The 25,298-nt window shown below is 44.0% G+C and overlaps 3 protein-coding genes across 7 annotated transcripts; 2 read left to right on the top strand and 1 right to left on the bottom strand.

Annotated features, from left to right (window-relative positions):
* Positions 1 to 518: 518 nt before the first annotated feature.
* Positions 519 to 7,922, top strand: mapk13 (mitogen-activated protein kinase 13). 2 transcript variants are annotated; one of them, XM_055510562.1, is made up of 12 exons: positions 519 to 723; positions 2,646 to 2,775; positions 2,884 to 2,942; positions 3,688 to 3,793; positions 3,897 to 3,926; positions 4,710 to 4,757; positions 4,892 to 5,006; positions 5,508 to 5,579; positions 6,074 to 6,153; positions 6,436 to 6,514; positions 7,268 to 7,457; positions 7,585 to 7,922. In XM_055510562.1, the coding sequence occupies exons 1-11, from the start codon at positions 611 to 613 to the stop codon at positions 7,447 to 7,449; spliced, it is 1,014 nt and encodes a 337-aa protein (XP_055366537.1). In that variant the 5' UTR covers positions 519 to 610; the 3' UTR covers positions 7,450 to 7,457; positions 7,585 to 7,922. The 2 variants fall into 2 exon arrangements, with proteins under 2 accessions (XP_055366537.1, XP_029011646.1); XM_029155813.3 differs by having other exon boundaries at positions 523 to 723; positions 7,268 to 7,441.
* Positions 7,923 to 8,060: 138 nt separating this feature from the next.
* Positions 8,061 to 18,399, top strand: brpf3b (bromodomain and PHD finger containing, 3b). Its single transcript, XM_029155807.3, has 13 exons — positions 8,061 to 9,103; positions 10,189 to 11,753; positions 11,955 to 12,111; positions 12,902 to 13,033; positions 13,381 to 13,509; positions 13,868 to 14,180; positions 14,256 to 14,546; positions 15,380 to 15,943; positions 16,119 to 16,200; positions 16,311 to 16,399; positions 16,497 to 16,591; positions 16,735 to 16,889; positions 17,163 to 18,399. Exons 2-13 carry the CDS (start codon positions 10,213 to 10,215, stop codon positions 17,344 to 17,346), a joined length of 3,732 nt encoding a protein of 1,243 aa, XP_029011640.1. The 5' UTR covers positions 8,061 to 9,103; positions 10,189 to 10,212; the 3' UTR covers positions 17,347 to 18,399.
* Positions 17,017 to 25,219, bottom strand: nr1h5 (nuclear receptor subfamily 1, group H, member 5). Of its 4 annotated transcripts, none has more exons than XM_029155808.3 (12): positions 25,082 to 25,219; positions 22,803 to 22,938; positions 20,452 to 20,835; positions 20,230 to 20,370; positions 20,029 to 20,153; positions 19,841 to 19,939; positions 19,666 to 19,759; positions 19,454 to 19,570; positions 19,272 to 19,361; positions 19,082 to 19,195; positions 18,758 to 18,996; positions 17,017 to 18,676 (listed from the first exon to the last, which is right to left on the bottom strand). In XM_029155808.3, exons 2-11 carry the CDS (start codon positions 22,897 to 22,899, stop codon positions 18,794 to 18,796), a joined length of 1,464 nt encoding a protein of 487 aa, XP_029011641.1. In that variant the 5' UTR covers positions 22,900 to 22,938; positions 25,082 to 25,219; the 3' UTR covers positions 17,017 to 18,676; positions 18,758 to 18,793. The 4 variants fall into 4 exon arrangements, with proteins under 4 accessions (XP_029011641.1, XP_055366535.1, XP_029011643.1 ...); XM_055510560.1 differs by having other exon boundaries at positions 19,466 to 19,570; XM_029155810.3 differs by having other exon boundaries at positions 25,026 to 25,119.
* Between the last annotated feature and the right edge of the window lie 79 nt (positions 25,220 to 25,298).

Here is a 25,298-nt window from a genome sequence, read left to right as displayed (position 1 = left end):
CTCTCTGGGGTTTTTATTATGGTGTGGGCTACGTCAATACAGTGATTGTAGCCTTCATTTATTTATTCAGATTTAGTTTTGACTGTAATCTACTGCCCTTACATTTGTAAAGCCCTGCAGAGGCTCAGACCGGATGTTGTGTGGTTTGGCCTTCAAAATAATCCTTAAAACAACAACTGTTTCATTTACCAGAGAACTTCAAATAAAAACAAATACAATATTGTAAAAAAAAGTATATGAGTTGGAGAATACGAGTAGGTGTTTATGTAATTGACTTGTTTACCTTTATAGAATGCAGTATATACAAAGTTTTCCCGTTTCCTGTTAGAGCAGCTTGCCCCTTGAAAACCGCTTGAACTCTAGAGTCCACTAAATAGGTACAAACTTTCCAGTAATGTACAAAACAATCCCAATATCAACATATAACTAAAACAAACACACGACAACCTGACCCACTCCCACGCTATGCCATTTACTTTGAAAAACCATAGCGGAAGTAGATTTTAGGGATTCGTTCTTGCTAGTTCGCCGTGTTTTGTTTGTGTGCGTGTGTGTGTGAGTGCAGGTGACAGTCGATCAGAAGGACGGAGAAGTTCCTTCTAGCTTCATCATGGAGGCTCAGGCACATTTTTCCCGGGAGGAGATCAACAAGACGCTGTGGGAAGTACCGGAGAAGTACACGCGGCTCAGACAGATCGGAACCGGGGCGTACGGCTCGGTGTGGTGAGTCCGCTGTCATTTAGCGAGCGTCGCGAATGGAAGGGAACCGTGTTTAAATAATGTTGCAGCGAAGCCCAGCACTTCTTACCGTCCCAGCACTGCAGCTGGGCCCGGGCTATGTCCTGGACTCACTGTCAACACCCGTGGCACAGGAACAACTACTTATTCCACATCCGAGCAGCGTCACGGACGAGGCTACAGACCCACAACACGCACCCTCCACACATGGGTGCGTGTACGTGTAGCAGATGTAGCAGTGAGCGTTAAAGATGGCCACGTTCCGCTCCTCTACACGTACTTGTACAACAGTAAGGCACAGTAACAAAGTGCGAAAGGCTCAGGTTGCATAACACCCGAACACACGTACGTCTATGCGTGTTTTCCTTGTAAATCTACGTATTATATAGTGTATAGTGTTGAAGTTAACTCATTCTGTAGGTTGAGTGTGTGTGTGTGTGTGTGTGTGTGTGTGTGTGTGTGTGTGTGTGTGTGGTGTAATTGGATTTAGTGGCCATATCCCATTATAAAACAAGAATCAAACATTCCAGTTATTATACTTCTATAAATGGGCGGCAATTTCATCTGTTTTTGTTGTCACACACACACACACACACACACACACACACACACACACACACACACACACACACACACAAATCTCCTACTTTATTTTTTCTTCATTATAGCATTGCCTTCTGATTAATTGCTTTCATTTGTTAATATCTGTAATAACTTTATGAACATTTGAGTGGCCATTTTAATTGCCTAAAATTCAATTTCTGTTTTAAGAGATGAGCCTTGAAAACGCAAGTCCTTCAAAGTGTGAAATCCTCTCCAAATCCTCCGCAGCACTCTGAATTCCCAAAAATAAAACAGAGGAAATAATTGGGCTTTCCTGCCAATTTATTGCTGTGATAGACCACACATACACACACACACACACACACACATGCACGCACGCACACATTCGAACGGGTCTCAATCCAAGCCTGTTTGTGACAACACAGCGTTTATCACTGGCTCTGCCTTCCACCGTTTGTACATTAACATACCCTGCAGAGACGCTAGATAAGCTCAGCTGCACATCCACACTAGGAGGAACAGACGGGTTTGATGTCAGGCCACACGCAGTCTCAGGTCCATTTTTTGTGGCTCGTTTATAAAACACTTGTCCGTGTGTAAGCACCAATGAAGCATGATAAGTAAACACACTGAGGGCTCATCAGACATTCTAGGATTTGGTACTTATGTTATTGGAGCTGCCAACGGAGGCCTGTTCACAGTCGTTATCAGGGATTTATGAAGTATAATACAGGTGTAATTATCTGTTAGAGCTTAAAATATCTGACCTTTATGTGAGGTAACATGCAAATAACTGGGATTGACCTGTCATTATGTGTAATTTGGCAAAATTGCACGTGACCTCAATCATAATTGGTCGTTTCACTGCTGCCTTTGCACCGTATGAGGTGCACTGCCTTTGCTGCTGATGGCATGCCTTAAAAGCTGTGTCTAAAAGCTGACGTCCTGCATTAGTGCTTCGCTACCACAGCGCTGTGTTCAAGTGTTGTGTGTAATTTGTGTTGGTGGATGCGGCTCCAAATAGCCTAACAAGCCTTTTCCTCCTACGATTTGCTGCCCTGCAGATCACTGCAGAGACGCGCGCATCACAAGCTGAGTAACGTTTACATGCTGACAGCACCGTACAGTTGGACGGTGCTGTGGACAGTACCTCCGTCTGATAGCGGCCTTGCTGTTACATACGATTCGTTGCTGGGCTCCTTAGCGAGCGTCAGACCTCAAAATAGACCAGCTGCTGTCACAGCTCCTCTGACTTCAAAAGAATGGAATCGCAGTGAAACTAGAATGCACACGCAGGCTCTGAGTGCAAAGCTAATGGCTTCTCGTTGCATTATTTACCGCAGCTCAGCAATAAACGAGAAGACTAAAGAGAAGGTGGCCATCAAGAAGCTCCACAGGCCCTTCCAGTCCGAGATCTTTGCCAAGCGAGCCTACCGAGAGCTCCGACTGCTCAAACACATGAAGCACGAAAACGTGAGCAGAAGGAATCCAACATATTCTCTGCTCCTTTTAACACACCTTACATTATACGTGCATTATGTGAGTGTCGATTACATCACTTTGTCCTTTCAATTCAACTAGGTGATTGGGCTCCTTGATGTGTTTTCACCTGCCTTGGGCTTCAGTGACTTTCACGATTTGTGAGTATCATTCACTAGCTCGCCAAACATCTGGGGCAAAAGCAACAATGCCTCTGGTAATATGTGGCAACATCTGATGTTAATTATACTTTCGTAACAACTTTAAGTACTTGAGTTTTCAAAGTTAATATAGTAGTTCATATGGCCAGTATGTGGATACATGTGATTGTTGAGCATATGACTACTTACAGTGAGTTTGTAGCTTTGTGCATGGGCTCAGTGTCATCATGAAACTGAAAAGGGGCCAGACCTTTGTCCTCTGTTCTGCATTTAAACATCTTGCAGCCCTTGGACGTCCACATGCCTGTTACTGTACATTGAAGTGAAAATTCAAGAATTCAGTGTCTCCGTGTAGGTAATCTGAGCTGGCCATATAATGCAACAGACTTCAGAGGCGTCTAGCATCGATTGTGGTCTCGGTCATAATCAAATCTTACTGGTCTCTCCACACATTGTTTCAGAGAACTGCAGAACAACACAAATGGATTTAGTAGTTCAATTGTAATGTAATCTTATTGCAGCAGCGCATTAGGCGGGTACAGTGCAGTAAAATGCTGCAAACGGGGAATTAAATAAACATACAGGGAACTGTAAAACAATCTTGGAGCTATAAAAAGCCACAGATTACGGCTTTTATGAGATGTGGAAAATAATTCTGGGGTAAGAACATGTTGTTCTTCATTGGTTCAATTATATTTGTACTGTTCAGCAGCAGAGACAAACTCATGTGTTTTCTTTGTCTCAGCTACCTGGTGATGCCTTACATGTTCACTGACCTGTCAAAGGTGCGAGGACACCTCTCAGAAGACAAAGTCCAGTTTCTCGTGTACCAGATGCTCTGTGGACTCAGAGTGAGCCTTTGTCTTCTATCGTCACCACATAAAAATATTTGAAGTAGTGTGTTTCGGGGCGGTTATATAAACTCTTGTCTGCTTGTTCTCTGCCCTTCTGCAGTACATCCACAAAGCTGGAATCATTCACAGGGTGAGTCTAAGTCAATTTGTTGACATGAAAACTAACCCTGCTGTGGCTCGTTACATATGTGGGGTATTATTACGCAAGTGTCCTGTGCAGGACAGTACATTATTTTGGCTCAGACTGCAGACGAGCACTTTTGTAAATGCCGGTTGTTGCGGAGCCAAACCAAACCCTGCACCGACAGGTATGATGAGTTAACTCGCATTGACTACATGTCTGGAGATGTTAGGACACACCCTGAAGAGCTGTGGGTGTGTGTGTGCAGCATTAATACAGGCTCCTGTTACGCCAAACAAGACTTTGCATGTAAACCGTGGAATTGTCAGTAAAGTCGCATGTAAGTCTGTATTGGATTCACAAAAGGGAGAGGATTCAGTGTACTGCACCTTCCTGATCTACCTTTACACCTTTGTACCTGAACATATGCATCATATTCGGCCTCTGGCCACGTGGTGATGATAATCTGAGCCTTTGTTGGAGATCAGGAGTTGTGTTTGTAGGTGTGCTGTTGAATAAACAGTCCTGTACACGCTGACTCAGTCCTCTGTCCAAGTGATGTCCCGCTAATGCTATAATGATTTCTGAAGCAGCGAGGGTGTTATCAACGCTCACTCACAGTCCAACACTTTTCACACAATGTCTTTTATGAATGGCTGCTAAGCTAGTGTTTCCCGTCCTCCTACAGATCATTTTATGTTGCTTTTAGATCCTGTACTTTCCAAACACCGTAGTGTCTGTTTATCGCTCTGTACAACATGTAAACTTAACTCGGGTCATTTTCTTTTGCAGGACCTAAAACCTGGGAACTTAGCTGTCAATCAAGACTGCGAACTAAAGGTTTGCACTAAACAATATGACCTATAAGACGAGGCCGCTGCTGTTAATGTCCTGATAAAGTGGAGCATCAGAGTCTGTGCGTCCACTGGCTTGGTTCTGTGCGTGACCACGCCGGTTTCTTGCCTCCAATGCAGATCCTGGACTTCGGGCTGGCTCGCAGCACTGACGCGGAGATGACGGGCTACGTGGTGACCCGTTGGTACCGGGCACCTGAGGTCATTCTAAACTGGATGCACTACACCCAGACTGGCAAGACAATTGTAGCTTTTCTGTGTTCTTATCTGCGTCCTTGCTATTGTGCTATCTGTGCTGTAAATATTTGCTGTTTGTTAAGTGGAAACATCCCAACTCCAGTTACTGTACGGGCATTTCTTGTGGCTCAGCAGTTTCTATAATCCTGTTGTCGGTTACATGGGTGTGATTCTGACAGTGAATCTTTGTTTTCCCCTTCATCCAATAGCATTTAATGCAGATGGGTCTGACAGCCGCCCGATAGTGCAGAGACTCCATGACAGAGCTGTGCTTTTTCATTCTGTAAACAGCATCTGCAGGGTGCATGGCGCTGCAGAGCTCTGTTGTGCACTCTCCATAAGACTGTGTTAGTCAGTGTTCTCCAGTATAAACAGCACACTAGCTTCTGCTCTCTACTGGGAATAGGAACTTTGGCCTGGCATATAAATACCATCTTCCTCAAAAAAGAAAAACGGCTGTTATGTGATCTAACTATTGTCTCTCTGGCCTTTATTCTAGTGGACATCTGGTCTGTTGGCTGCATCATGGCAGAAATGATCAACGGAAAAACACTGTTCAAAGGGAAAGACTGTATCTTTTTATTGTTTGTTTGCTGGATCTGTAACTTTGGAAGCCTTAATGCGAAGTGATGACTTGGTTTCTTTCTTTTTCATAGCGGAGGTAGTAGCATACGGATATGAAAGTAGACTGCAGGATGACGCATACTTGTTTTAATGCTTTTAAATTCATTGTGCTACTAAAAGGTAGCTGTAGCAGCTTTATTTGGTGCTGGGCACTATAAATCAAAATGCAGTACAGAACACGCAGGGCAATTAAAGTTCCCTCAGTAAACACCGATGCTGTTTGACATTCACTGTAACATTCATTTTCTGGTTGTGTTTTATGGTTCTTCGGCACCTGAGGCACCTCACTGATTTATAGCGTGTACCCACAATTAAAACTGTCACTACTACATCAAGGCGCTTTTATTCACATTTATTATTCTGGCCTGTGAACATTTGTTGATTGAACCACCAGGAAATCTGAGGTTTGAAAACCTTGATTGTAACCGCTTTTACTACCAGACATGGACCAGCTGACTCAGATCATGAAAGTGACTGGAGTACCTGGGCCAGAGTTCATCCAGAAGCTAGACAGTCTGGAGGTAGGTCTGGACATTATTAGTAGTTTAAGAAAATGACAGAAAGCTTTATTATTATAAATTTTACAAATTAATTTACTAATTATTTACGAATGAACAATTTGACCTGACGGTGGCACTAGAAGGATTAATGATGTTAATTTGTCCAGGTTATTCACACATTCTTATAATTACCTGTGTAATTAGGCTGATGACCCTCAGTGGAGGGGAGTGTTTAAAGAGATTATTGATTGGTTATTGATGAAAATCTAATTATGTTCACTGGTTGTTTGCTTTTGACAACAGGCCAAAACCTATGTTACGAACCTTCCTCACTACCCCAGAAAAGACTTCACAACATTGTTCCCCAGAGCAAGTGTGACAGGTGAGTTGAACTATGGGCCACAAGCTTTTCTTCCTCGATTCCTTCACAGGCTAACTCACGTTTTTAGATACAATAGAGTTTAGGTTAATAACAATGACTAAAATCTGCTGTTTGCAAATAGAGGCCTTAAAATACACACAAAATACATGAAAGCTAATGTCCAGAAGCAGTGTAAAAAGTGGGTCAGTTGTAAATCCAAAAGGCGCCTGATGTGATAAACATTGATCTGTTCTCCTTCCTTGCTCTTTTAATAAAGGACGTTGCATTTTGTACAGTTTGAAGCCTTCAAACGAAATTACTGCAAGCTAAATGGCCTTTACGGCCTAATCATGAGGTCTGTGTAATGGATTTAGTTCCTGACCTAAGCCTCACGCGTGGGAAGCACTCACTGTGTGAACACACCTGCAGTCGCTGGCGCTGATCCGCTACAGCGGCTGTGGGTCAGGGGTTTGTTGTCCATTTAGTTTACATACAGGTTTCTGTCTCTGTATGATGTAACACTATAACAACTAGCCCTTTAACTTGTTCATGAAAGCTTTTCCACTAACTGTTCTGAACAAACAGACAAAAACAGGCCAAATTAAGGAGAATTTCCTTAAGTGGTGCATCGGATGTCTAGAGCAGCAGCACATTTTATTTAGTAAAACACAGATTTACAGTAAGTTTACAGCAATATGGTTGATATGATTTTATACAGTTCATATATAAACTATTTATGTTATACTGTATACATTTGTTGGGTTTTTGTTGCAGGCATAGACCTCTTGGAGAAGATGCTCGTTCTGGATGGGGACGAGAGGCCCACGGCAGAACTTGCTCTGGAGCACCCATACTTTGACAGTCTGAGGGATCAAGATGACTTTCCTGAGCCGAAGCCGTACGATGACAGCCACGATAACGCCACAATGTCCCTGGATGAGTGGAAGCGTAAGTGAGAACAACAGTAAGCATGATCGGGTGTAGTGAAGTCAATAAGCATGATCATGGGAAATATGTAAGTGTGTTCGTTTGGCTCACTGTTGATGGAAATGTGGCGCAAAACTTGTTTTCTTTTTACCTTTTGCACAAAGGGTTATGTTTCAAAGAGGTGAAAAGCTTTGTGCCATTCCCACGGCGGGACTCGAAGAGGAAAAACACCCTGACTATGTCTCCATAACGCGGTGAATGTAATGCCCCAACCAACACAGAATGCAACCAACAGTGCCCTTGTATATTCTAATTCTCTGACCATGGATTTACGTTTTCTTTGAAGGGTCATATGAATGAGTCATAATGAATGTACTCTAATGTGTTTTATCTTTTTTTTTTGTAACGTGCAATGATTTCTTATGTTATAATGTGACAAAATGCCACAGGGTTTGCTGTAAGATTTCCAAATAAACAATAAATTCAAATGTGTTGACGTTAATATTAGTTATGTGCAAAGAGCGTCTATGTTATGTTAGTTAGCAGGATCACCTCACTAATTAAATCTCTGTCACTGTGGAAATATGTGAACTTCTCATTTGCACACAGGTTGCGGTCCAACATTTGTGGGTCTTTGTATGAGTATGTGTTATGTATTATACTTCACTGTTATGTCTAGTCTAACGTATGTCGATCAAGTGCTGCGCATCAAGCCACCCGTAGGATACACAGGCTTTGTGTGCACGTCAACAGGTGTCAAGTACCAAGAAGCAGTTCTCAAAGTCGTCCATTTATATGCAGCTAGACTGTCACGTTCATTTAGATCTATACCTTCAGATTGAATACGATTTGTCACTGACCCCGTTAAATAGCTTGCGCGCGAAAATCTTAGCCCAGTGACGTCAGGGAGGCGGGATAAAGCTGTATCAATCTGCTGTTGTCAACGCATCCCCTGGTAATCATTACAGAGGAAGTGAAGCGTTACTTCGCCAAAATAATATAAGCACGAATTATATTCCCGGATATTGATCATAGTTAAATCTTGGTAATTTTTTCCACAATGTTCCACATAATTAAAAAATACACTTAGTGACTGCATGCTTTTTAAAAGTATAATTGCCACAGTAAAGATACAAAAAAACTGCGAAGTATAGAATTTTAAATGTCATAATAACATATTGAAATGTACCTATTAAATAAATGTAGAGTCCAGTAAAAGTATTATAACTCAAACTTAAGATCTCTTAGATATTTGGCTTTACATTAAAACGGTTTAGCAACTTTAGTTTGGAATATGTTTCCGGAAGTATCGTCTTTTACTTTGGCTAATACCGATGTTAGCACATACCGACTCAGAGAACTAAATAGCTAGTCAGCTAGCCAAAGGTGGCTACTACCGCTCACCACAAAATCGGTTCTATAGTCTTCTGTCTTACAGATTCTAAACGCAGATATACAATGCGTATTCTCAGTAGGTCCGTGGAATAGGCTTCGTGGGATCTAAAGGCGATGTTGTGAAGAAGTGGAAACGTTAAATAATGTTGAAATATACCGGCTGTATCAGCAAAGTCTAGCAGGCTAACGGTGGTTCTTTAGCTTCGAGAAGTTAGGCGGCTCGCTAAGCAACCATTACTTTAGACCGCCGGCTGTCGAGCGACCTGTGTCTGTCAGTTGGCATACCAGGTAAGACGGTTCATGTGTGATATTTATTGTTTTTATCTTATTTACAACTTTTAACGCGCGATCAACGTAGAAAATAACAAACCAGTTATGTGCTACTCTTAGTCCTGCCAATCTATTAAAGTTAGCAGGCTAGCTAACTTAGCTGGATGAGCTAACGTTTAGTTTTTTCAATTTTTTTGTTGCAAAACTGTTATAATACTGAGTCTGCATCATAGTGACTTTACGACGAGCCAACGCTTCAAACCCACACACCTACTATTTATATTTTAATTCTAAATAGCATGTAAAAGCAGTTTGAAAACTGTAAATATGGCTGACATCTTACTCGAAATAAGGACACTGTTCTGTTGATCCTACCGATGATTGGCTCAGAGGCGAATCAGTCAAACGTCCTGAAAGCTGATTGGGTTTGTCCTTTGCGTTATTAGAAGCATTGATAGTACTTTCAGCATATGTAAACTCAAGAATATCCTTAAAGTAACATACTTGCAATAGTCTCAGCAGACTGGATAAAAATTCTTCAAACTGACATTAGATTAGCTTTCTATAGACTGGTTTATAAATTTAGGTTTCTACACAAAGCGGTTTAAGTGTTTTAGGGGGCGACTAGTGTGATGGAATGTTAACATTGTAGATACTTTTGACAATAGTTATAATTAATGTAGCTTTGCTTATTGCTGTGAATTGAAAGCGTCACGTGTTTTTTGCATGTAAAGAAGTAGTTTTGCAGTACAGTAGAAATAGTTGTTTATTGTTACTGCTATAGCACCAACGTTTATTTAGTCCTTTTAAATATTAATAACATAAGTGCAAAGTAAGCTCTATAGGCAGCAATATTTAAAATATCTTATAAAAATAGGACTGTCTTAATGGCCACTGTCCTCAATAATGTATGTAAATTTATATATATATATATGTTCATATATTCAATATGCGGTAAGGTAATAACATCTTCCAAATGTTCATCCTTGTAAAATGCACAAGTACATACACACACACATTCCCACAAATGTAAATTGTCCATTATTATTATTTACAAACTACTACATGTTTTTTTATTATTTTATTTCTGTTTTTATCAACAGAAGTGAAGGTGTGATCAGTGGCCTATGAGGAAGCCACGTCGAAAAGGCCAGGTGGCCGAGGGAGGTGGCACAGATGTCACCAGGAAGTCCAACGGGACATCTGGTGGGCGTGCGAGTGCCCGCCAGCGATCGCCATCCCCTTACAGCCTCAAAGCATCTCCAAGTAGAGAAACTCTGACGTATGCACAGTCCCAGAAGGTGGTGGAGGTGGAACTAGATGGTAGGCTTCACCGCATCTCTGTACTTGACCCCCTTGAGATCATTACTGAGGATGAGATGATGGCTCAGGACATTAGTGAGTGTAATAGCAACAAAGAGAACAGTGAGCAGTCATCATCTCCCACTAGCACTGTTCAAACAGCCCGCAAACCTAGCACACCTAGGGGCCGCAGGAAAGACTCTAAATGTTCGTCTATCAAGTCGCCACCACCTTCGAAGAACCGCTGCCCCAATTCTCATCCACAAACTCCTGAAAAGTTACATGCAACCCACCATTACCAGAAAACCCTTCCTGAACCCAAGTTTCGTGTTCTTGAAACCTTTAAACCAGTTGAGGCACCTCCTCTGCCTACAGCATATTACCGCTATATTGAATGCTCAGGTGACGAGCAGGAAACTCAGGCAGAATATGACATGGATGAGGAGGACTCTGCTTGGCTGGACATGGTTAACGCTGGCCGCAAATCAGAGGGTTACGCAGCTGTCTCACCAGATACCTTTGAGCTGCTGGTGGATCGGCTAGAGGATGAAGCGTACCAGGAGGCCCGCAGCAGAGCACCCTCTCAGAGCATGATTGACGATGATGCCTTCTGCTGCGTGTGCCTAGATGATGAATGCCTTAACAGCAATGTCATTCTCTTCTGTGACTCCTGTAACCTGGCTGTACACCAGGAGTGCTATGGAGTTCCCTATATTCCAGAGGGCCAGTGGCTGTGCCGCTGTTGCCTCCAGTCCCCTCAGAGACCAGTTGACTGTGTTTTATGTCCTAACCGTGGTGGCGCCTTTAAGCAAACGAGCGATGGGCGCTGGGCACATGTGGTATGTGCTATCTGGATCCCTGAAGTCTGCTTTGCCAACACAGTGTTTCTGGAACCAGTAGAAGGGGTCGATAACATTCCCCCAGCACGATGGAAATTGACTTGCTACCTGTGCAAGCAAAAAAACTCTGGTGCATCTATTCAGTGCCACAAGGCCAACTGTTACACTGCGTTTCATGTCACATGTGCTCAGCGTGCTGGTCTGTTTATGAAGATTGATCCTGTGCGAGAGACAAACGTCAACGGAACCACGTTCACTGTCAAGAAAACTGCATTCTGCGAGGTCCATTCACCACCTGCACAAGAAACCGCCTCGGATGAGGAGAGTGAAGGCAGGGTGGTGGGCAGCAGAGGGAGGGCTAGCCGAGGACGAAGTGCCTACACAGATGGTCCAGCAACACAGAAGAAGGGCAAAAACCCAGATCATGATGCCAAGTCCAGGAAAAAGAAAGGAAAAAAGACCACAGAGGCAGCAGCACAACTCACCGCTTCACCACAAGTCACAGTATCTCAGATACCAACAAGCAGGTTAGATTTTATTTCATTTTGAATAAAAAAGACAAAATGCAATGTTGGTCAAAACACTACAAATGTCTTTTGAAAGCAGTATTTAGGTGTGTCAGGATGAAATAGTGTAGAATGGATTGAGAAACATTTTTGTGGAGCTGTCTGAACTGATATCAGTCATGTTGACAATATGATTAATACACACTTGTCTCTGTCGTAAAGGCTGAACATAATCTGCAAAGGTGTCCTCCTTCAGAAGAAAACCCATTTTATACAGAGGCTTCATAACTACTGGTTATTGAAACGCCGATCGAGAAGCGGCGTGCCGCTTGTCCGGCGTTTACACTCTACCATCCAGTCTCAAAGGAATACTGAACAGGTGAGTGCAGGAAACTGAACTGTTTTCATTGATTGGATTTTTAGATTTTATTTGGTGTGCTATGATAATAATTGGGAATTGTTGACAGTGGCGTATAGTGAGGTTCATGGCTGAGGCATTAACCTTGTTCAGAGTCAGATTTTAAAATAACTAATAAAAGGAGTGTATTTTTCACTATTTAATTGGCAGACTGCATTTTACTACTGGCCACGTTTATATTTTACCAACATTCGTCTCTCAGCCTAAGGAACATTTTTTTTTATATCATTAATAGTCAAGTTGTCTCAATTTTATCCATATCATGTTTTTCACCACTTATACTCATTCCAGTATAGAGAAGTTGTTTTTAAAACTTTAAATTCTGCTTTAATCAGTTTTACAGTTTTGCTCTTCATAACATAGAATACTTCACCCAAGGTCCAAATTTTATTTTTAAACCACTTGAACTGTTTTACTTATTTTTTTCTTTCTTTTTTTTTCGAAAATTGAGATCTATTTGTGGTGTGCCTTTTAAAGAACGGGAGCTGCCGCACTTTCAGTTTCTCGCCATATTAGATCAGGAAATGTGCAAATTCAGCAATTTTTACTTAGGATAATGTTAATCTAATTGTAAATAAAAAGAATTAATTTTTATTTTATTTTAATATATTATGGTAATTGTCAAAATGAGGACCCGCCTACCCTGACTGCATATTTGTAACAAATTGTTGCAATATTTCATTTTATAATTCATTGACAACAATTGTAATAACTATACAATGAAGCTCTAAAAATATGTTCTGCTTTGTAGCCTGAGGAGGATGAGAAGGTCTCTGCAGCAAAGGAAGCACTGAGATATTGGCAGAAACTTCGGCACGATCTTGAAAAAGCTCGGCTACTGGTGGAGCTCATCCGCAAGAGGGAGAAACTCAAACGAGAGCAGGTAACAAACAAGGCTGTGTCTCTCAGGCAATATGACTGTTCTATAAACAACTATGTATACAATAATATATGTTTATACTGGTACTTCAAAGGCTAAATAGGCCCAGGGTTTATTTATAGGAACTACAGCTATTGTCAAATTGAAGTTTTCCTTAAATGTAGTCAAATGTTATGAGATGGATGATCTCACTTTTCTTAACTGAACAGTCAATGGTTTGTATGTTTGTATGAAACATCTCCTCACAAACAGATCCAGATGTCACTGTTCTCAAAGGAAAACTGGCCTTTGGCAGTTATTGAAGGCTCCACATATGTTTACATCACATGGTTTTTATCTAACCAAAACAGGTCAAAGTTCACCAGGCAGCGATGGAGTTGCAGCTGACCCCCATGCTGGTGCTGCTTCGCTCAACTCTAGACCAGCTGCAGGAGAAAGACACGGCTGTGATATTTGCAGAGCCAGTCGACATCAAGGAGGTTAGACAGTGCATTGTTACAACACTGACACTACGTCCATCCACGAGTGTATAGAGTGGTAAAGTTGCATAGCTTTCTATTTTACAAATCACATGCTCAGTGTAAATTAATGTGTAGACATGACAAATTTAAAGAGTGTGGGCTTACCACCAGCTTCATGTTTGGCTTGCACACCATTTACTAGATGTATTACTGTTTGTTACACTGCAGGCCCATTTTTTTACCTTTTAAAGAAATTTGTACATAATTTAACAAAATACACTCGGGTTCATTCTGGGTTTTTAGGGACACAATATACACTCCTATGCGTGCTATTCAGTTGTCCAGGTTCTCATTCAAATGTATGCCTTCCTCTCAGGTGCCAGACTACCTAGAGTTCATCAGTGAGCCCATGGATTTTTCCACCATGCGCACAAAGCTGGAGAGCCACGCCTATCGCTCAGTTGCTGACCTGGAAGCTGACTTCAATCTAATGGTGTCAAACTGCCTTGTCTACAACAACAAGGACACCGTCTTCCACCGAGCAGCCCTGCGTCTTCGAGACTTAGGGGGGGCCATACTGCGTCATGCCCAACGTCAAGCCACGAACACCGGCCTAGAGTTGGAGACTGGCATGCACCTTGCAGTGTCACCACAGAAAAGAGACTTTTACAGCTGCACCTGGGATGATGGTATGTCACAGTGGTGAATATGCATGTTTATTGTAAATACCAGAAGTGACTGACACACATCCCTGTCATCTGTAGTTGACAGTGTCCTGGACCCAGACAACCGGCTTCATATGACTGTGGAGGAACAGCTGAAAGAGCTGTTAGAAAAGCTGGACTTTGTCACGTCCATGCGCTGCAGTGGCGCCCGAACTCGACGGATTCACCTGCTTCGTCGTGAGATCAACAGCATTAGGTACAGGCAGGGCCCGCATTCCCGCAACAGTCTTCACAACGGACATTTAAAAGAAGACAACGAGGATGACGAGGATGAAGATGGTGATGACAAAGACACCAAGACAGATAACACCCTCTCGTCTTCAGACAAAGGTGGGTAATGGGAAGGTGTTTCAACTGTATGAAATTTCTAATGCATTTAAAAGCCGCTTTTTTTCTCTCTCTCAATGAGACCAGTTGTGAACGTGAGCTAACAGAACATTGTCCTCAGGTAATTGAGCCAGGGTCCCCCCCACGCACCAACCCCAACCACCCCACTGTCTCCAGTCTAGTAAGTAGGGGCCCAGAGTCTTGTTAGCCATGGCTGCCTCACAACTCCTCTCTCCCAGTGCACTCTGTGTCTGCACCTCTTTTATGCATCATTCTCATGGACTCATCACTCTCATGCCCACGTACAGTCATGTCATATCATTCCACTGTGACTCCAGGCCAGTCCAGTCAGCCGTCTTCTTGTTGGCGAGGGCTGCAGAACACCTTCTGATTGCTGTCAGATGAGTCGATATACTGTGGTGTAAAGTTGTGAGAGCAAAGGTCTTGAATCACTTGTCTAAATAAGATCCTTCACCTCTACAGAATACGTCAACTATTCCTTGACCGTAATTAGACCGTGGGTCTTGCACTGATTCTTGGGGTCCACTGTCCTGCTCGTATTCTTGTTAGTTGTGCCCTACCTCTTGCTGATTAACTGTATCAGGTGTGCACCAAAGAAACGGTTTGAAAAAGAAGGAGGGCAGTGTTTTTCAAGGACCTGGGGTTGACCATTCCTGAATTATTCTCTGGGAAAAAAATGCAATTCATTAGGAGGTGACAACCATTTTCCAGTGTGAATACTACTACGCCACATCACACTACATACTAAATGGGCATTCATTTCCACTAAATGCTGAGTGAATTGATATTAAAAATTTTCTCTCTTAAATTCCCAGATGACCTCAAAGCTGCTTCGCCACCAACACTGGAACCTACGGGGCCAGCTCCTCCTCCACGACAAGAGGACGCACCTCTGGACCCTCCAACATTGCGGCCGATCACAGGCGAGCCCCGTCCCCACAGCTGCGCCTGCAAGCACCTAAAGATGGACAGTGATGTCTTAGAGATTATTAATTGCACTAAAGCGGATGAGCAACTTCCCATTTTGCACAATGAGGGGCAGACCATGGCTAACGGCCTGCCAGAACACAACATCCCCCCAAGACCTACCACTGGAGGTGTTGGACGACGAACCTCTGTGTTATTCAAGAAGGCGAAGAATGGCGCAAAGTTATTCAGAGACAATCCTGTAATGAACGGAAAAGGGCCGCAGGACGACGAAGCTAGCAACACCTCTACAGCCCCCAACTCCACAGCCAGCACCCCATCTGTGACACCATTGTCTACTCCATCCAAAACCCCGCAGAAAAGCCCTGGACCCCCCAACCTCAGTGAACACCATCCAGACCCGTGCTCAGACAGTGAGCTGGAAAGAACTCCAAATCATAATGTGGAAAGTGGTGAGCTTCGTGTCTTTAAAGTTTAAAGCTCCAAGTTTAAGCTGCAATGCAATCTGCAATGCAACATCAAGACATATGGGCTCTCATGGGTGACTACAGAGCACGTATGGACTTTAGTGCAGTTACATTTTTAACCACAGAACTATAACATAGTATTTCTCTCATCTGTTTTCAGGACTGACCAATGGCTTCAACAAGCATAAAGACAGTGGGTCTGACTCTGAATATGGCCCTTTTCCTGTCCTCCAGAAAGAAATGTAAGACATTTTCTTTTGTTTGTTGTTGTTACTTGTTTATTGTAATAATTCTAATTATTATGATGATGATGATAATGATTTATACACGGATATGGTGTCATGTCTTGCAGGAGCTTACCACCCAAACGAAGCATTGGAAAACCAGCTCTTTCCAAAGTTCCTTTCCTTGAAATTGTCAATGGCGACACAGATTACACTGGTAAAGGCCTGTTTTTTGTGCATTTGTTGTCTAATCAGTGTTTACTAATTTATTAGGAATATAAGATGAAAACTAATAAGGTTCTCCTGACTTGCAGGAAATGGTGGCCAAACACCTGAGAATGACACAGAGCTTGAACCTCTGGATCTGGTTTGGGCCAAGTGTCGAGGATATCCCTCTTATCCTGCGCTGGTAATCCCTTAGACATTTTATTACTAAAGTACTTCCTGCTTTGAACTTTGAGGAGGAAGTGTGTGTTTTAAATGGGCAACTTTCACCAAACGTCTGCCAGGAGGTGATATTACACATTTAACTCTTAAATGTTTTCCCCCCAGATCATTGACCCCGAAATGCCTGAGGAAGGGCTGCTGCACAATGGGGTGCCCATCCCTGTCCCGCCCAAAGACGTCCTTAATCTGGGGGAACTGAGGCAGGAGGAGACCAAGGAGAGACTCTACCTGGTGCTATTCTTTGACAATAAGCGCACATGGTGAGTTACAGACACATAGATGTAATTCAGTTGTATGCTAAGGGTCAGAACCACGATCATTGGTGTTATGAACACAGCTGGTTGAACTGTCCAGCTCAGGAGGATTAGAACTACTCAGACAACTTGATGCTTGTAAAGAAGGTTTATTGAACAACAAAACATAGGTAGTATTTTAAAGTTTAGGTACAATATAAAATGCAAACAAGTGAATTGAGCGCCATTGGTCGTACTTAGAAGCTCCAACAGTCGAACTGTGTCTCTCTGTGACTCTAGGCAGTGGCTGCCACGTGAGAAACTGACACCTCTGGGTGCTGACGACACCGCAGACAAGCTGCGCATCATGGAGGGCCGCAAGTCCAGTATTCGTAAGTCTGTCCAGGTGGCGTATGACCGCGCCATGATCCACCAGAGCAGAGTCAGCCACAGCCGCGACTTCGTGGCTTCTAACTACCTGTAGAGGGTGACAGGGAGCCTCGTGTGCACCCACAGTCAGCCACTATGCATCTTTACAGCCGCAGGTGGGCGAGTCCTGCTGGGAGTTGAATTCGTATTCACTGTGGTCTGAAGAAGCTGCCACGTCCTGGACTAAACCACTAGTGTCTGACACAGAGCAGCAGTGTTTGCCTTCCTGTGCCACCACGCGAGGATGTGAATGAAGCTACTTATCAGTTTTATGTTGCTGCGGTCAGCGATGAGGCGTCTGCTTACTCCATCTGGATGTGTCGGGAATGTACGTCTAGAGTTAATGTAAAAGAGTTACCCTCTATTTTGTATAATTTTACTGCCAAGGAATCTATTTCAGAAGAGAGATTTGACATATTTATATGAACCGCAGAAGATGAATGAATGGTCACTGCCATTTTTTCTACAACAGCTTTTTACATTTTGATCTTTTACAAAGACACTTGTATATTATGAAGGCACATTTTGTGTACATATGTATGTGTTTTATCAAAACTAATTTAACGTTGCTATTTTAAAATGCGTATTTCAATCAACCCACAGGGGGAAAAGAGGCTGTGTATATTTGGAGATAATTCCCAACTTGCTGCAGTATATTGGCTTGTCTGATGAAATTTCGTTGTGCTCTGCGTGTGTGTGCGTTCAGAGCCTACAACACGATGAGCTGTTGGTCTTTATATTTGAATTCTCTTTTTGATACAGAGAGAAATAATTTATTTATGGAGGATAGTGCGATAGAACTAAAGCTATATTGCTTAAAGCTGAGATGTATTTAACTAAAATGGAGTGAGGTTTTAAAGTCATTCAGCCACCGTTTTAAACAGATGAGTTCACATTTGGTTTAATGTTGATAAAACCCAACCACCGTCATTCACTGATGAACCTAGATGATTCTATTTATTATCAAGAGCCACATTTTATCAAATGGAAGTACACCTTTATAAGCTTTTACCATGTGCATAATTTACCTTCTCACCAAATATTGTTTGAACCAGTACTTCCTCGTTTTGGGAAATAAATGTTCTATTAAAAACCTATTGGGATCCTTGACCTGCAGTGGTTTTGTTGCATTGCATGTAAAGGCTCTGCACCTGCTTTTTGTGTGTGTGCCTTTTGTGAGTGTGGAGGCTAAATATTACTAGGAGTAATTCAAAATGGTGAAACTTTGGTTCTTAATTTCAGTGAGATGACCTCCAGTTTTCACATTCTCTATTTGATTTTATTTTCATAGTGAAAAGTACCTGCATACACCAGGTATAAAAAGGCCTATGAAGTGTTCTGATCTCAACCTCTGGCAGTCCACAAGCGATTGGTTTTAATAACACCTGTAGGAAACAGTGAAAGGTTGGTCAGTTTAAGGTGCTGCGCTTTTTATGACCGTGTTTAAAGACCCTCCCAGCTCATACTTTGCCGGGTGGCAGCGGTGGTGGCCAGCCTCCTCATCAGTGTCCAGCCTGCTGTCTCGTCAGGAGGAGGTAGTTGTGACGGAGGGTCCGGAGCTCCGTCAACCTGCCGAGCAGGCGGCCAAACCGCTGCGGTCCCCCTCGTGCAGCTCCAGCCTGGGACCCGCTCACCCTGGACAGCAGGTCCAGGATCAGCTCCTGCATCTTCTCAACACAACTGGCTGCTTGCAGGGATGCTCGGTCTGGACAAAGACACACAGCAAGCTTCAGACAAGTTAGTTATTTATCCCTGAATTGGGCTGTTTGTGACCAGACTCCTGGTTTGACCTGAGCAAAGCAGAGCTGTAGCGGTGAGCAGTGCGTATTCAGCCTCCGTTACCCGCAATGCTTTCATGCTGTGGAAGAAATTGAGTGCTGGTCCAGAGAGATCATCGCTGCTTCCTGTTAGTGAGAAAATGGCCAATGTCACACGCCAAACCACATGTGTAACACTAGATATGTGCATGCTGGGACTTACCTGTGCTGACCAGCATCCTAGTGTGGAGACTTTCTCTAGACTCAACGTTTCTCAGCCAGTTACGCGTTGACACACCGAAAGGTTGCAGGGCTGATAACAGATAATAAGAAGTTATTGTTTTGACTGAATAACCAAATAAAATGAGAGTACGAGTCTTCAATCTACATTTTTGTGATTTTCACCCTGACTGGGACCTGTTGGGTTGTTGGAGAACTGCTGAGCTGAGAGCAGGAACATGACCTCCGGTGAAGAGATGGACAAAAGAGAGCCCTGGTCTGAGAAATCCAGAAGGTCAAAACCTGCCAGGAGAACAGTGGATGTCTGTATTTACAGATTTCAGCAAAGAATTTAATAGACTTCAGCTGTCTATTATTATTTTTTCCTTTAATCCTACCTGGCACTGTCCTGGCGAAGTGCAGCAGTCTTTGCAGGGGGGGAGATACGATATCAGACAGACCCTCCCCTTCGTCAGCACACGGCCAATCAAACTGAGCAGATGAAAAAAATCACTAGCATCATGGAAAATGTACTTGAGAACTTACAGGTGTTCTTCCCAGGCTACGACTTACCCTGCAGTGGCTGCTGTCCTGTGCTCTGTACATCCGATGGGCCTCCACCATCCGGTCCACGATGTATTTCTGTTCTCGAGTTAAAGTTGTGGGCAAAGCCTGTTGAGGATCGCGGCGTAAAAATGACTCAAAATGTTGCTGATGACTGGAAAACCCAAGTGAGAAGAATAGCGTTGCCTATCCACTACCTGCCCGGGCAGCCTGCTGGTGGAGGTGACCCTCCTGCTGTCCACGGTCTCCTCGTCCTCCTGGCCCCGGCCCTTGCCTCCTTTCCTCAGACGCTTGGACTGGCACTGCACCTCTGTCAGGAGGCCTGAGGAGAGGAAATGGATGCATTTCACACAGTCAAAGCACGTCTGAAATTGTGCGGTCAAAGCGGCGACCCGTACACTCGGCGAGCATTCCCACGGCGCGGCACTTCCTCAGTCGACAGTCCTGGCACTTCCTCCTCATGTACATGTCCATCTCACAGGTGCCCCCACTCTTACAGTGATACACGGCCTTCTTGGTCACGCTGCGGCGGAAGAAGCCTGCGGTGAAGGCGAAAGGATGAGCGGGTGAGGTCAAACTGAAGAGATGAAGCAGAAAGGGTTTAAAACGGTGAGAAATACCTTTACATCCCTCACAGGTCAGAGCATTGTAGTGATAGCCTGATGCTTTGTCTCCACACACCACACACAGCTCCTCCTGCCCTCTGCTCTTGCCCCCAGACCCCACCCGAGACCCACGCCTGAGTGGAAGCTCCACAGGTCCGAGGCCCTGAGCTAGGCCGTCGCAGAGGGGCTCGGCGCCGGGGTCGCAGGGACCCTCCAGGGTGCAGTGGGAGCTGTAGTGGTACTGGGGGTGGCAGGTGGAGGAGGGGGAAGATGTGGAGGAGGACGGAGAGCCGTAGATGGAGAAGGGCAGGTTGGCAGAGCTGTACTGTTGTTGGCTGTAAGGGAGCAGCTGGAGGTCAGGGTCCTGCAGGGGGCAGCCCAGAGGGTCAGCCAGCATGTCTAGAAATAAGGTTGAAGATTCAGATATTAATCCTTTTTCACCACATAATATACTGTGACAAAAGTGTGGTGTTCACTTTTCACACTTGTCCAGAAGGAAGAAAAAATTATTATGTAAATTTGAATTAACTTGTGCTTGATGTAGTGCATCCTCCCCCACAGTTGTTACTATATATGCATTGTCATAGAGTTATGTAACTGCAACATGCATTCTGCATTCTCTTTACAACACAGTTAAGTCACGGAGCACATTTGACGTGTGAAGGGACATTTCAGGCAACACACTGACGCTGCAGCAACACAAAGCACGTCACAGGACTGCGGTCTCACATGACTCGCGTGACTTCACTGCTTGTGCGGCTCTTGGGGGACACAATACAAGGCTGAGAATGGGACCTCGTGAACTCGAGCAGACTCTTGAAACAGGATGCAGCTGAGGGTTCCCGGTCTCATTTAGGACTGTCTGGTCCCCTTTTATTCAGACAGCAATGACCCAAAGTGTCCTAGGAGCCCGTTTCACAAGCCCCATCTGCACTGAGAAAACACTGACCACTGGCACCGTCTAAATGAACAGCTGGACTAGCTGAGCGATGTGTCAGGCACAGACTGCATGACGAACCCACCCGGTCAGGAGATTCCCAAACCCTGGAAATGACTAAAAAGGGTCTTTAAGTGTTGATAAGGCAACAAATATTTCCTGCTTTTTTGTTGACTAGTTTGACTAAATTAGTAATTTGGGAGGTAGAGTTATTAAAACTGGACTAAATATTGATTACGCAGCATCCAAAAAACATCTGTATTCCTCCCACAATGCAGCTTGAAAGCACTTAATAACTCACCAATCCTCACAACAACAACTGATTGATTACCAATTAGCGTGAAAGGCCACATAATAAAAGATCTGTACTAGATGACATCATTGCACGAACGCTTCATCATGACTTGGGTTATTCCTGTTGACTTACAGCCCTGAAACAGTCTAAACGTTAACCCTCCACATTCCTCCCTCTTGTCTTCTCCCGTTTGGGTCTCGCTCCAGATGTTTCCTGTCTTCGCCAGACTCTGGTGCCGATGTTCTGGACCGGGGGGGGGGGGGGGGGGGGGGGGGGGGGGGGTGTCTTGCTCTCTTGGCGTGTGACAGAGCTATGGTTCGCTCTGTTTGTAAACCATTTTAACGCTGTCTAAACACTCCTCCGCCTCCCATCCATCCCACGCACGCTAGGGAGGCAAACAACACGAGCGAGCCACCCCCCATCACCTCCGCTCTCTCTCGAGGGCAAGAGAGGAGACATCAGGCGGGATTCATTGGTGGCGCACATCAGTATAAATATATCCAGGCTCAGACTCCCTGCGTGCTGTGAACGCACCGATCCGTCATGAACTGTCATCGACTTCTCGAAAGCTGTAAATAAACGCCTGCATTCATTCACCCATTGTGCGAGTAGCACAGGGCATAGTTACATCATGCTGTGACACATCAGCCATTACATGTTAGAAGAAACGCTCATTTCTGAGAAATTCTAGAAGAAACAAAAGCAAAGCAGAAATATTGTCTCATTCCCTGTCAGGCCTGAGGTCAGAGAAGATTATTATCCCCATTTATTACATGAATTGAGACCAATTATGCATAAATTAAAAGTACTGTTTTCATAATAAACTATGATAATATTCTAGTCATGGGAAGATATTTGCCTAATGCGTAGTTCAGGAAATTTAGGTAATATTTGAAAACTTTGTTTCTTCTGACTTACTTTATGCATATTAAAACAAATGCATAAACATATTCATACAGTCTTTCTTAGTGCTTATAGTACTTATAATTATTATTTGCAAATACTTATAGTATTTGCAAATAATATTCAAATGAGATAAATCTGAGTAAGTCTGAAACAGGCACAGAAAGGAAGTGAGAGTAACTGCTAAGCAACATTACAAACAATATGAAGAGAACGTCATAGTGGACTCACCATAGTACTGGAGCTGCTCGGTCGGGCAGTAACCGTCAGAGGTGGAGAGAAAGCCCCCTGCTGAGAAGTTCATCTCCAGCTCAGTCCACTCTCTCATCTGGACAGAAGATCCCGGCTCCAGCTAGTAATACAGGGTCTGTCGTCACATAAACACACACAGACGCACAGACGCTTACTCCCAGGACCTACATATATGAGGGATCTGGGAAATGCAAAGACATTCCTAAATCCCCAGGATGCGTTCAGGTCTCCGAGCTGTCCGGGCCGATGTCCCGGCCTATTTTTAAGTGCAGCTGAGGCTCTTGGTCTGTGGTTGACGATGTGCTGGAGGAGGTCTGTACTGTCCCCAGGAGGGGGGTGGACAAAAGGGAAAGCAGGGACACCCAGGAAGGTCCAAACAGCTGGACCCGGCTGGGACTTCAGCGATCAGAACCCGTCCCTTATGGGCTCAAAGGCCCTGGTGCTGTGGACATGTGGATGTATCCCAGAATGCAACAGCTGAGTGCGACGGAAACGCTTATTTTTGGTTGAACTAGAAATGAATGATTTGCTTTAAATATCTGATTCTCGCGCTTTTAACAGACAGACCCATTTTCTGTATCTCACTAGTGTGAGCCGTGCACGTGTGCGTCCGTCCATGTTTGTCCTGCGAGCCTTGGGAGTGTGTTTACTCTGCCTTTTGTTTACCGCTGCTCTGTTTGTGCTGTAGTTAATATTGGACAGCGCTTTGATTTAAGAGGCTCTGGGACCTTCGACTCCCCCACAGACTGTTAACCAGAGGGAAAGGAGGCCTGAAGCACCCTCTGAAGACAGAGGACTGACCCCAACGCAGGCCTGGAAACCTCTGAGCAGCACAAGCTGACATGTAGCATGCTCACTGGCGATTAATGGCATGTTCCCGCCATGGTATCATCCCTGTCACTGGCTCATTACTGATATCAGAGGGGGCGGGAGGAGACAACCTTCACCGGACGGATCTCGATCGATCACGGTGACAAACGCAGCAGGAATTCGCCTGTTAATACACTGTTTGGAGGATTATGTCCAAAGGGTAAACTGGCACAAACGTGGCCAGAGTTCACAATGACACAAGCGCCTCAACGTGAAACGTGAAAGTGGAACGCAATAGAAGACTTTCCCCACAATACAAACAGACATCATCTGAAATTTTGCAGTTGCAAAATAATAAACTGTGAACAAAATTTTCTTCTGCAAAACAGAAAAATATCTGAGAGCGAGCAAATGTTGCCATGGATCTTGTGGAGGTGTCGCACTGTTGGACAGATTGTTGGACGCGGGCCTGATTCTGAAGCCTCGTCCACGGGGAGAGAACGAGGGGGAGAGGAACAGAGGGGCCTTCGAGTGCATCCACATAAAATATGTGGTCAACTTTTTAAAAATCCTGCCCCAAAACGTCTGCATGAGAAACAACAAAGCAGCACTGGCGTTTTGACTTAACACCAATTGGCACGCCTGGTTCCACTAAGATTCAGACCAAATATAACAAACTGCTGCCGTGTTCAAACACTTACACTCATTAGTCCGGCTCACTCATAGCACAGGCTTTAGATAAATTTAGCACATCATAAATCCCACTTAGGACGTTCTCTCCGTGTGGCCGGCTCCTGTCTTTATCAGAGGGCTGCTGGCTGGTAGCTGCAGCTCGATAATGGCCTGGATTGTTTACTGATCCCTGTGGGAAACTGACATTAAAGCAGCCTCAGGATTGTGTCAGTAAAGTCCATTGCTTGTGTCTGAGCATGTGTGACTGTAGGGCATTTGACCGTCATGAAGACTAACGCAAACTTAAATCCTATTCGCTCTGTCTTGTCCAGGTCACTATGGCATCAGGCTTTCATTTTATTATAATTATTAATATGAATTATCATAATACCAGTAATAGTGATTGGTTGGTATGAACACCACAACACGCTGTGAACGACCATCTATAGTTTAAACTTACTTCATGAGGTGCTGTATGAAAACCTGTGTAATTCCTTGCCTTTAGTCATGTTACGTCATTAGGTTAATATTTTATGTAACGGCAACAAAACAACGTTTAAAAAGTGACGCTGACAGGACAGCGTTTTGAGCAATAATGAAGACAATCAGTACAAGGAAGCAGAGGAAAATGCAACACTGTGAGTCAACCTATCCAACCACCTGCCTTAAATCGTCCCATTTCCAGCTTCCCTGGGTCCAGATACACAACCCAAACCTGACCTGTCACCAGAGTCCGTTAAACACCTTCCTTCAGTTAGAAGCTGAGCTGGACTCACCACTGATGAGCGGTCCTGCTGTGTCCACGGTCCAGACGTCTTCTAGCTTCCTCCTGCCCTCACGTTTTGTAATGTTGACTGCAGCCCAGCCTCCATTCTCTCTGTCTGTGTCTACACACACACACACACACACACACACACAAAGTAAACACAACCTTTCAAATGGGACAGTAGCTGTTTAAGATGAACATGTGAGAATCAAACCAATGACTGTTGA

The sequence above is a fragment of the Betta splendens genome, chromosome 7, assembly GCF_900634795.4.
Source record: "Betta splendens chromosome 7, fBetSpl5.4, whole genome shotgun sequence".
Classification (NCBI taxonomy): domain Eukaryota; kingdom Metazoa; phylum Chordata; class Actinopteri; order Anabantiformes; family Osphronemidae; genus Betta; species Betta splendens.
The sequence above is the reverse complement of the archived record's forward strand: the minus strand, read 5'-3'. Positions and strand labels throughout refer to the sequence as shown.

Coding starts and splice junctions, on each gene's coding strand:
- nr1h5 (XM_029155808.3), bottom strand. CDS start 22,899: ATGAGAGAGTGGACTGAGCTGGAGATGAACTTCTCAGCAGGGGGCTTT. Junction 20,371..20,451: donor GACCTGTGAGGGATGTAAAG/GTATTTCTCACC, acceptor CCTTCACCGCAG/GCTTCTTCCGCCGCAGCGTG. Junction 19,760..19,840: donor AGGACAGCAGCCACTGCAGG/GTAAGTCGTAGC, acceptor TCATCTGCTCAG/TTTGATTGGCCGTGTGCTGA.
- brpf3b (XM_029155807.3), top strand. CDS start 10,213: ATGAGGAAGCCACGTCGAAAAGGCCAGGTGGCCGAGGGAGGTGGCACA. Junction 15,944..16,118: donor AAATCATAATGTGGAAAGTG/GTGAGCTTCGTG, acceptor ATCTGTTTTCAG/GACTGACCAATGGCTTCAAC. Junction 16,890..17,162: donor TTTGACAATAAGCGCACATG/GTGAGTTACAGA, acceptor CTGTGACTCTAG/GCAGTGGCTGCCACGTGAGA.
- mapk13 (XM_029155813.3), top strand. CDS start 611: ATGGAGGCTCAGGCACATTTTTCCCGGGAGGAGATCAACAAGACGCTG. Junction 724..2,645: donor GGGGCGTACGGCTCGGTGTG/GTGAGTCCGCTG, acceptor TATTTACCGCAG/CTCAGCAATAAACGAGAAGA. Junction 5,580..6,073: donor ACTGTTCAAAGGGAAAGACT/GTATCTTTTTAT, acceptor TTTTACTACCAG/ACATGGACCAGCTGACTCAG.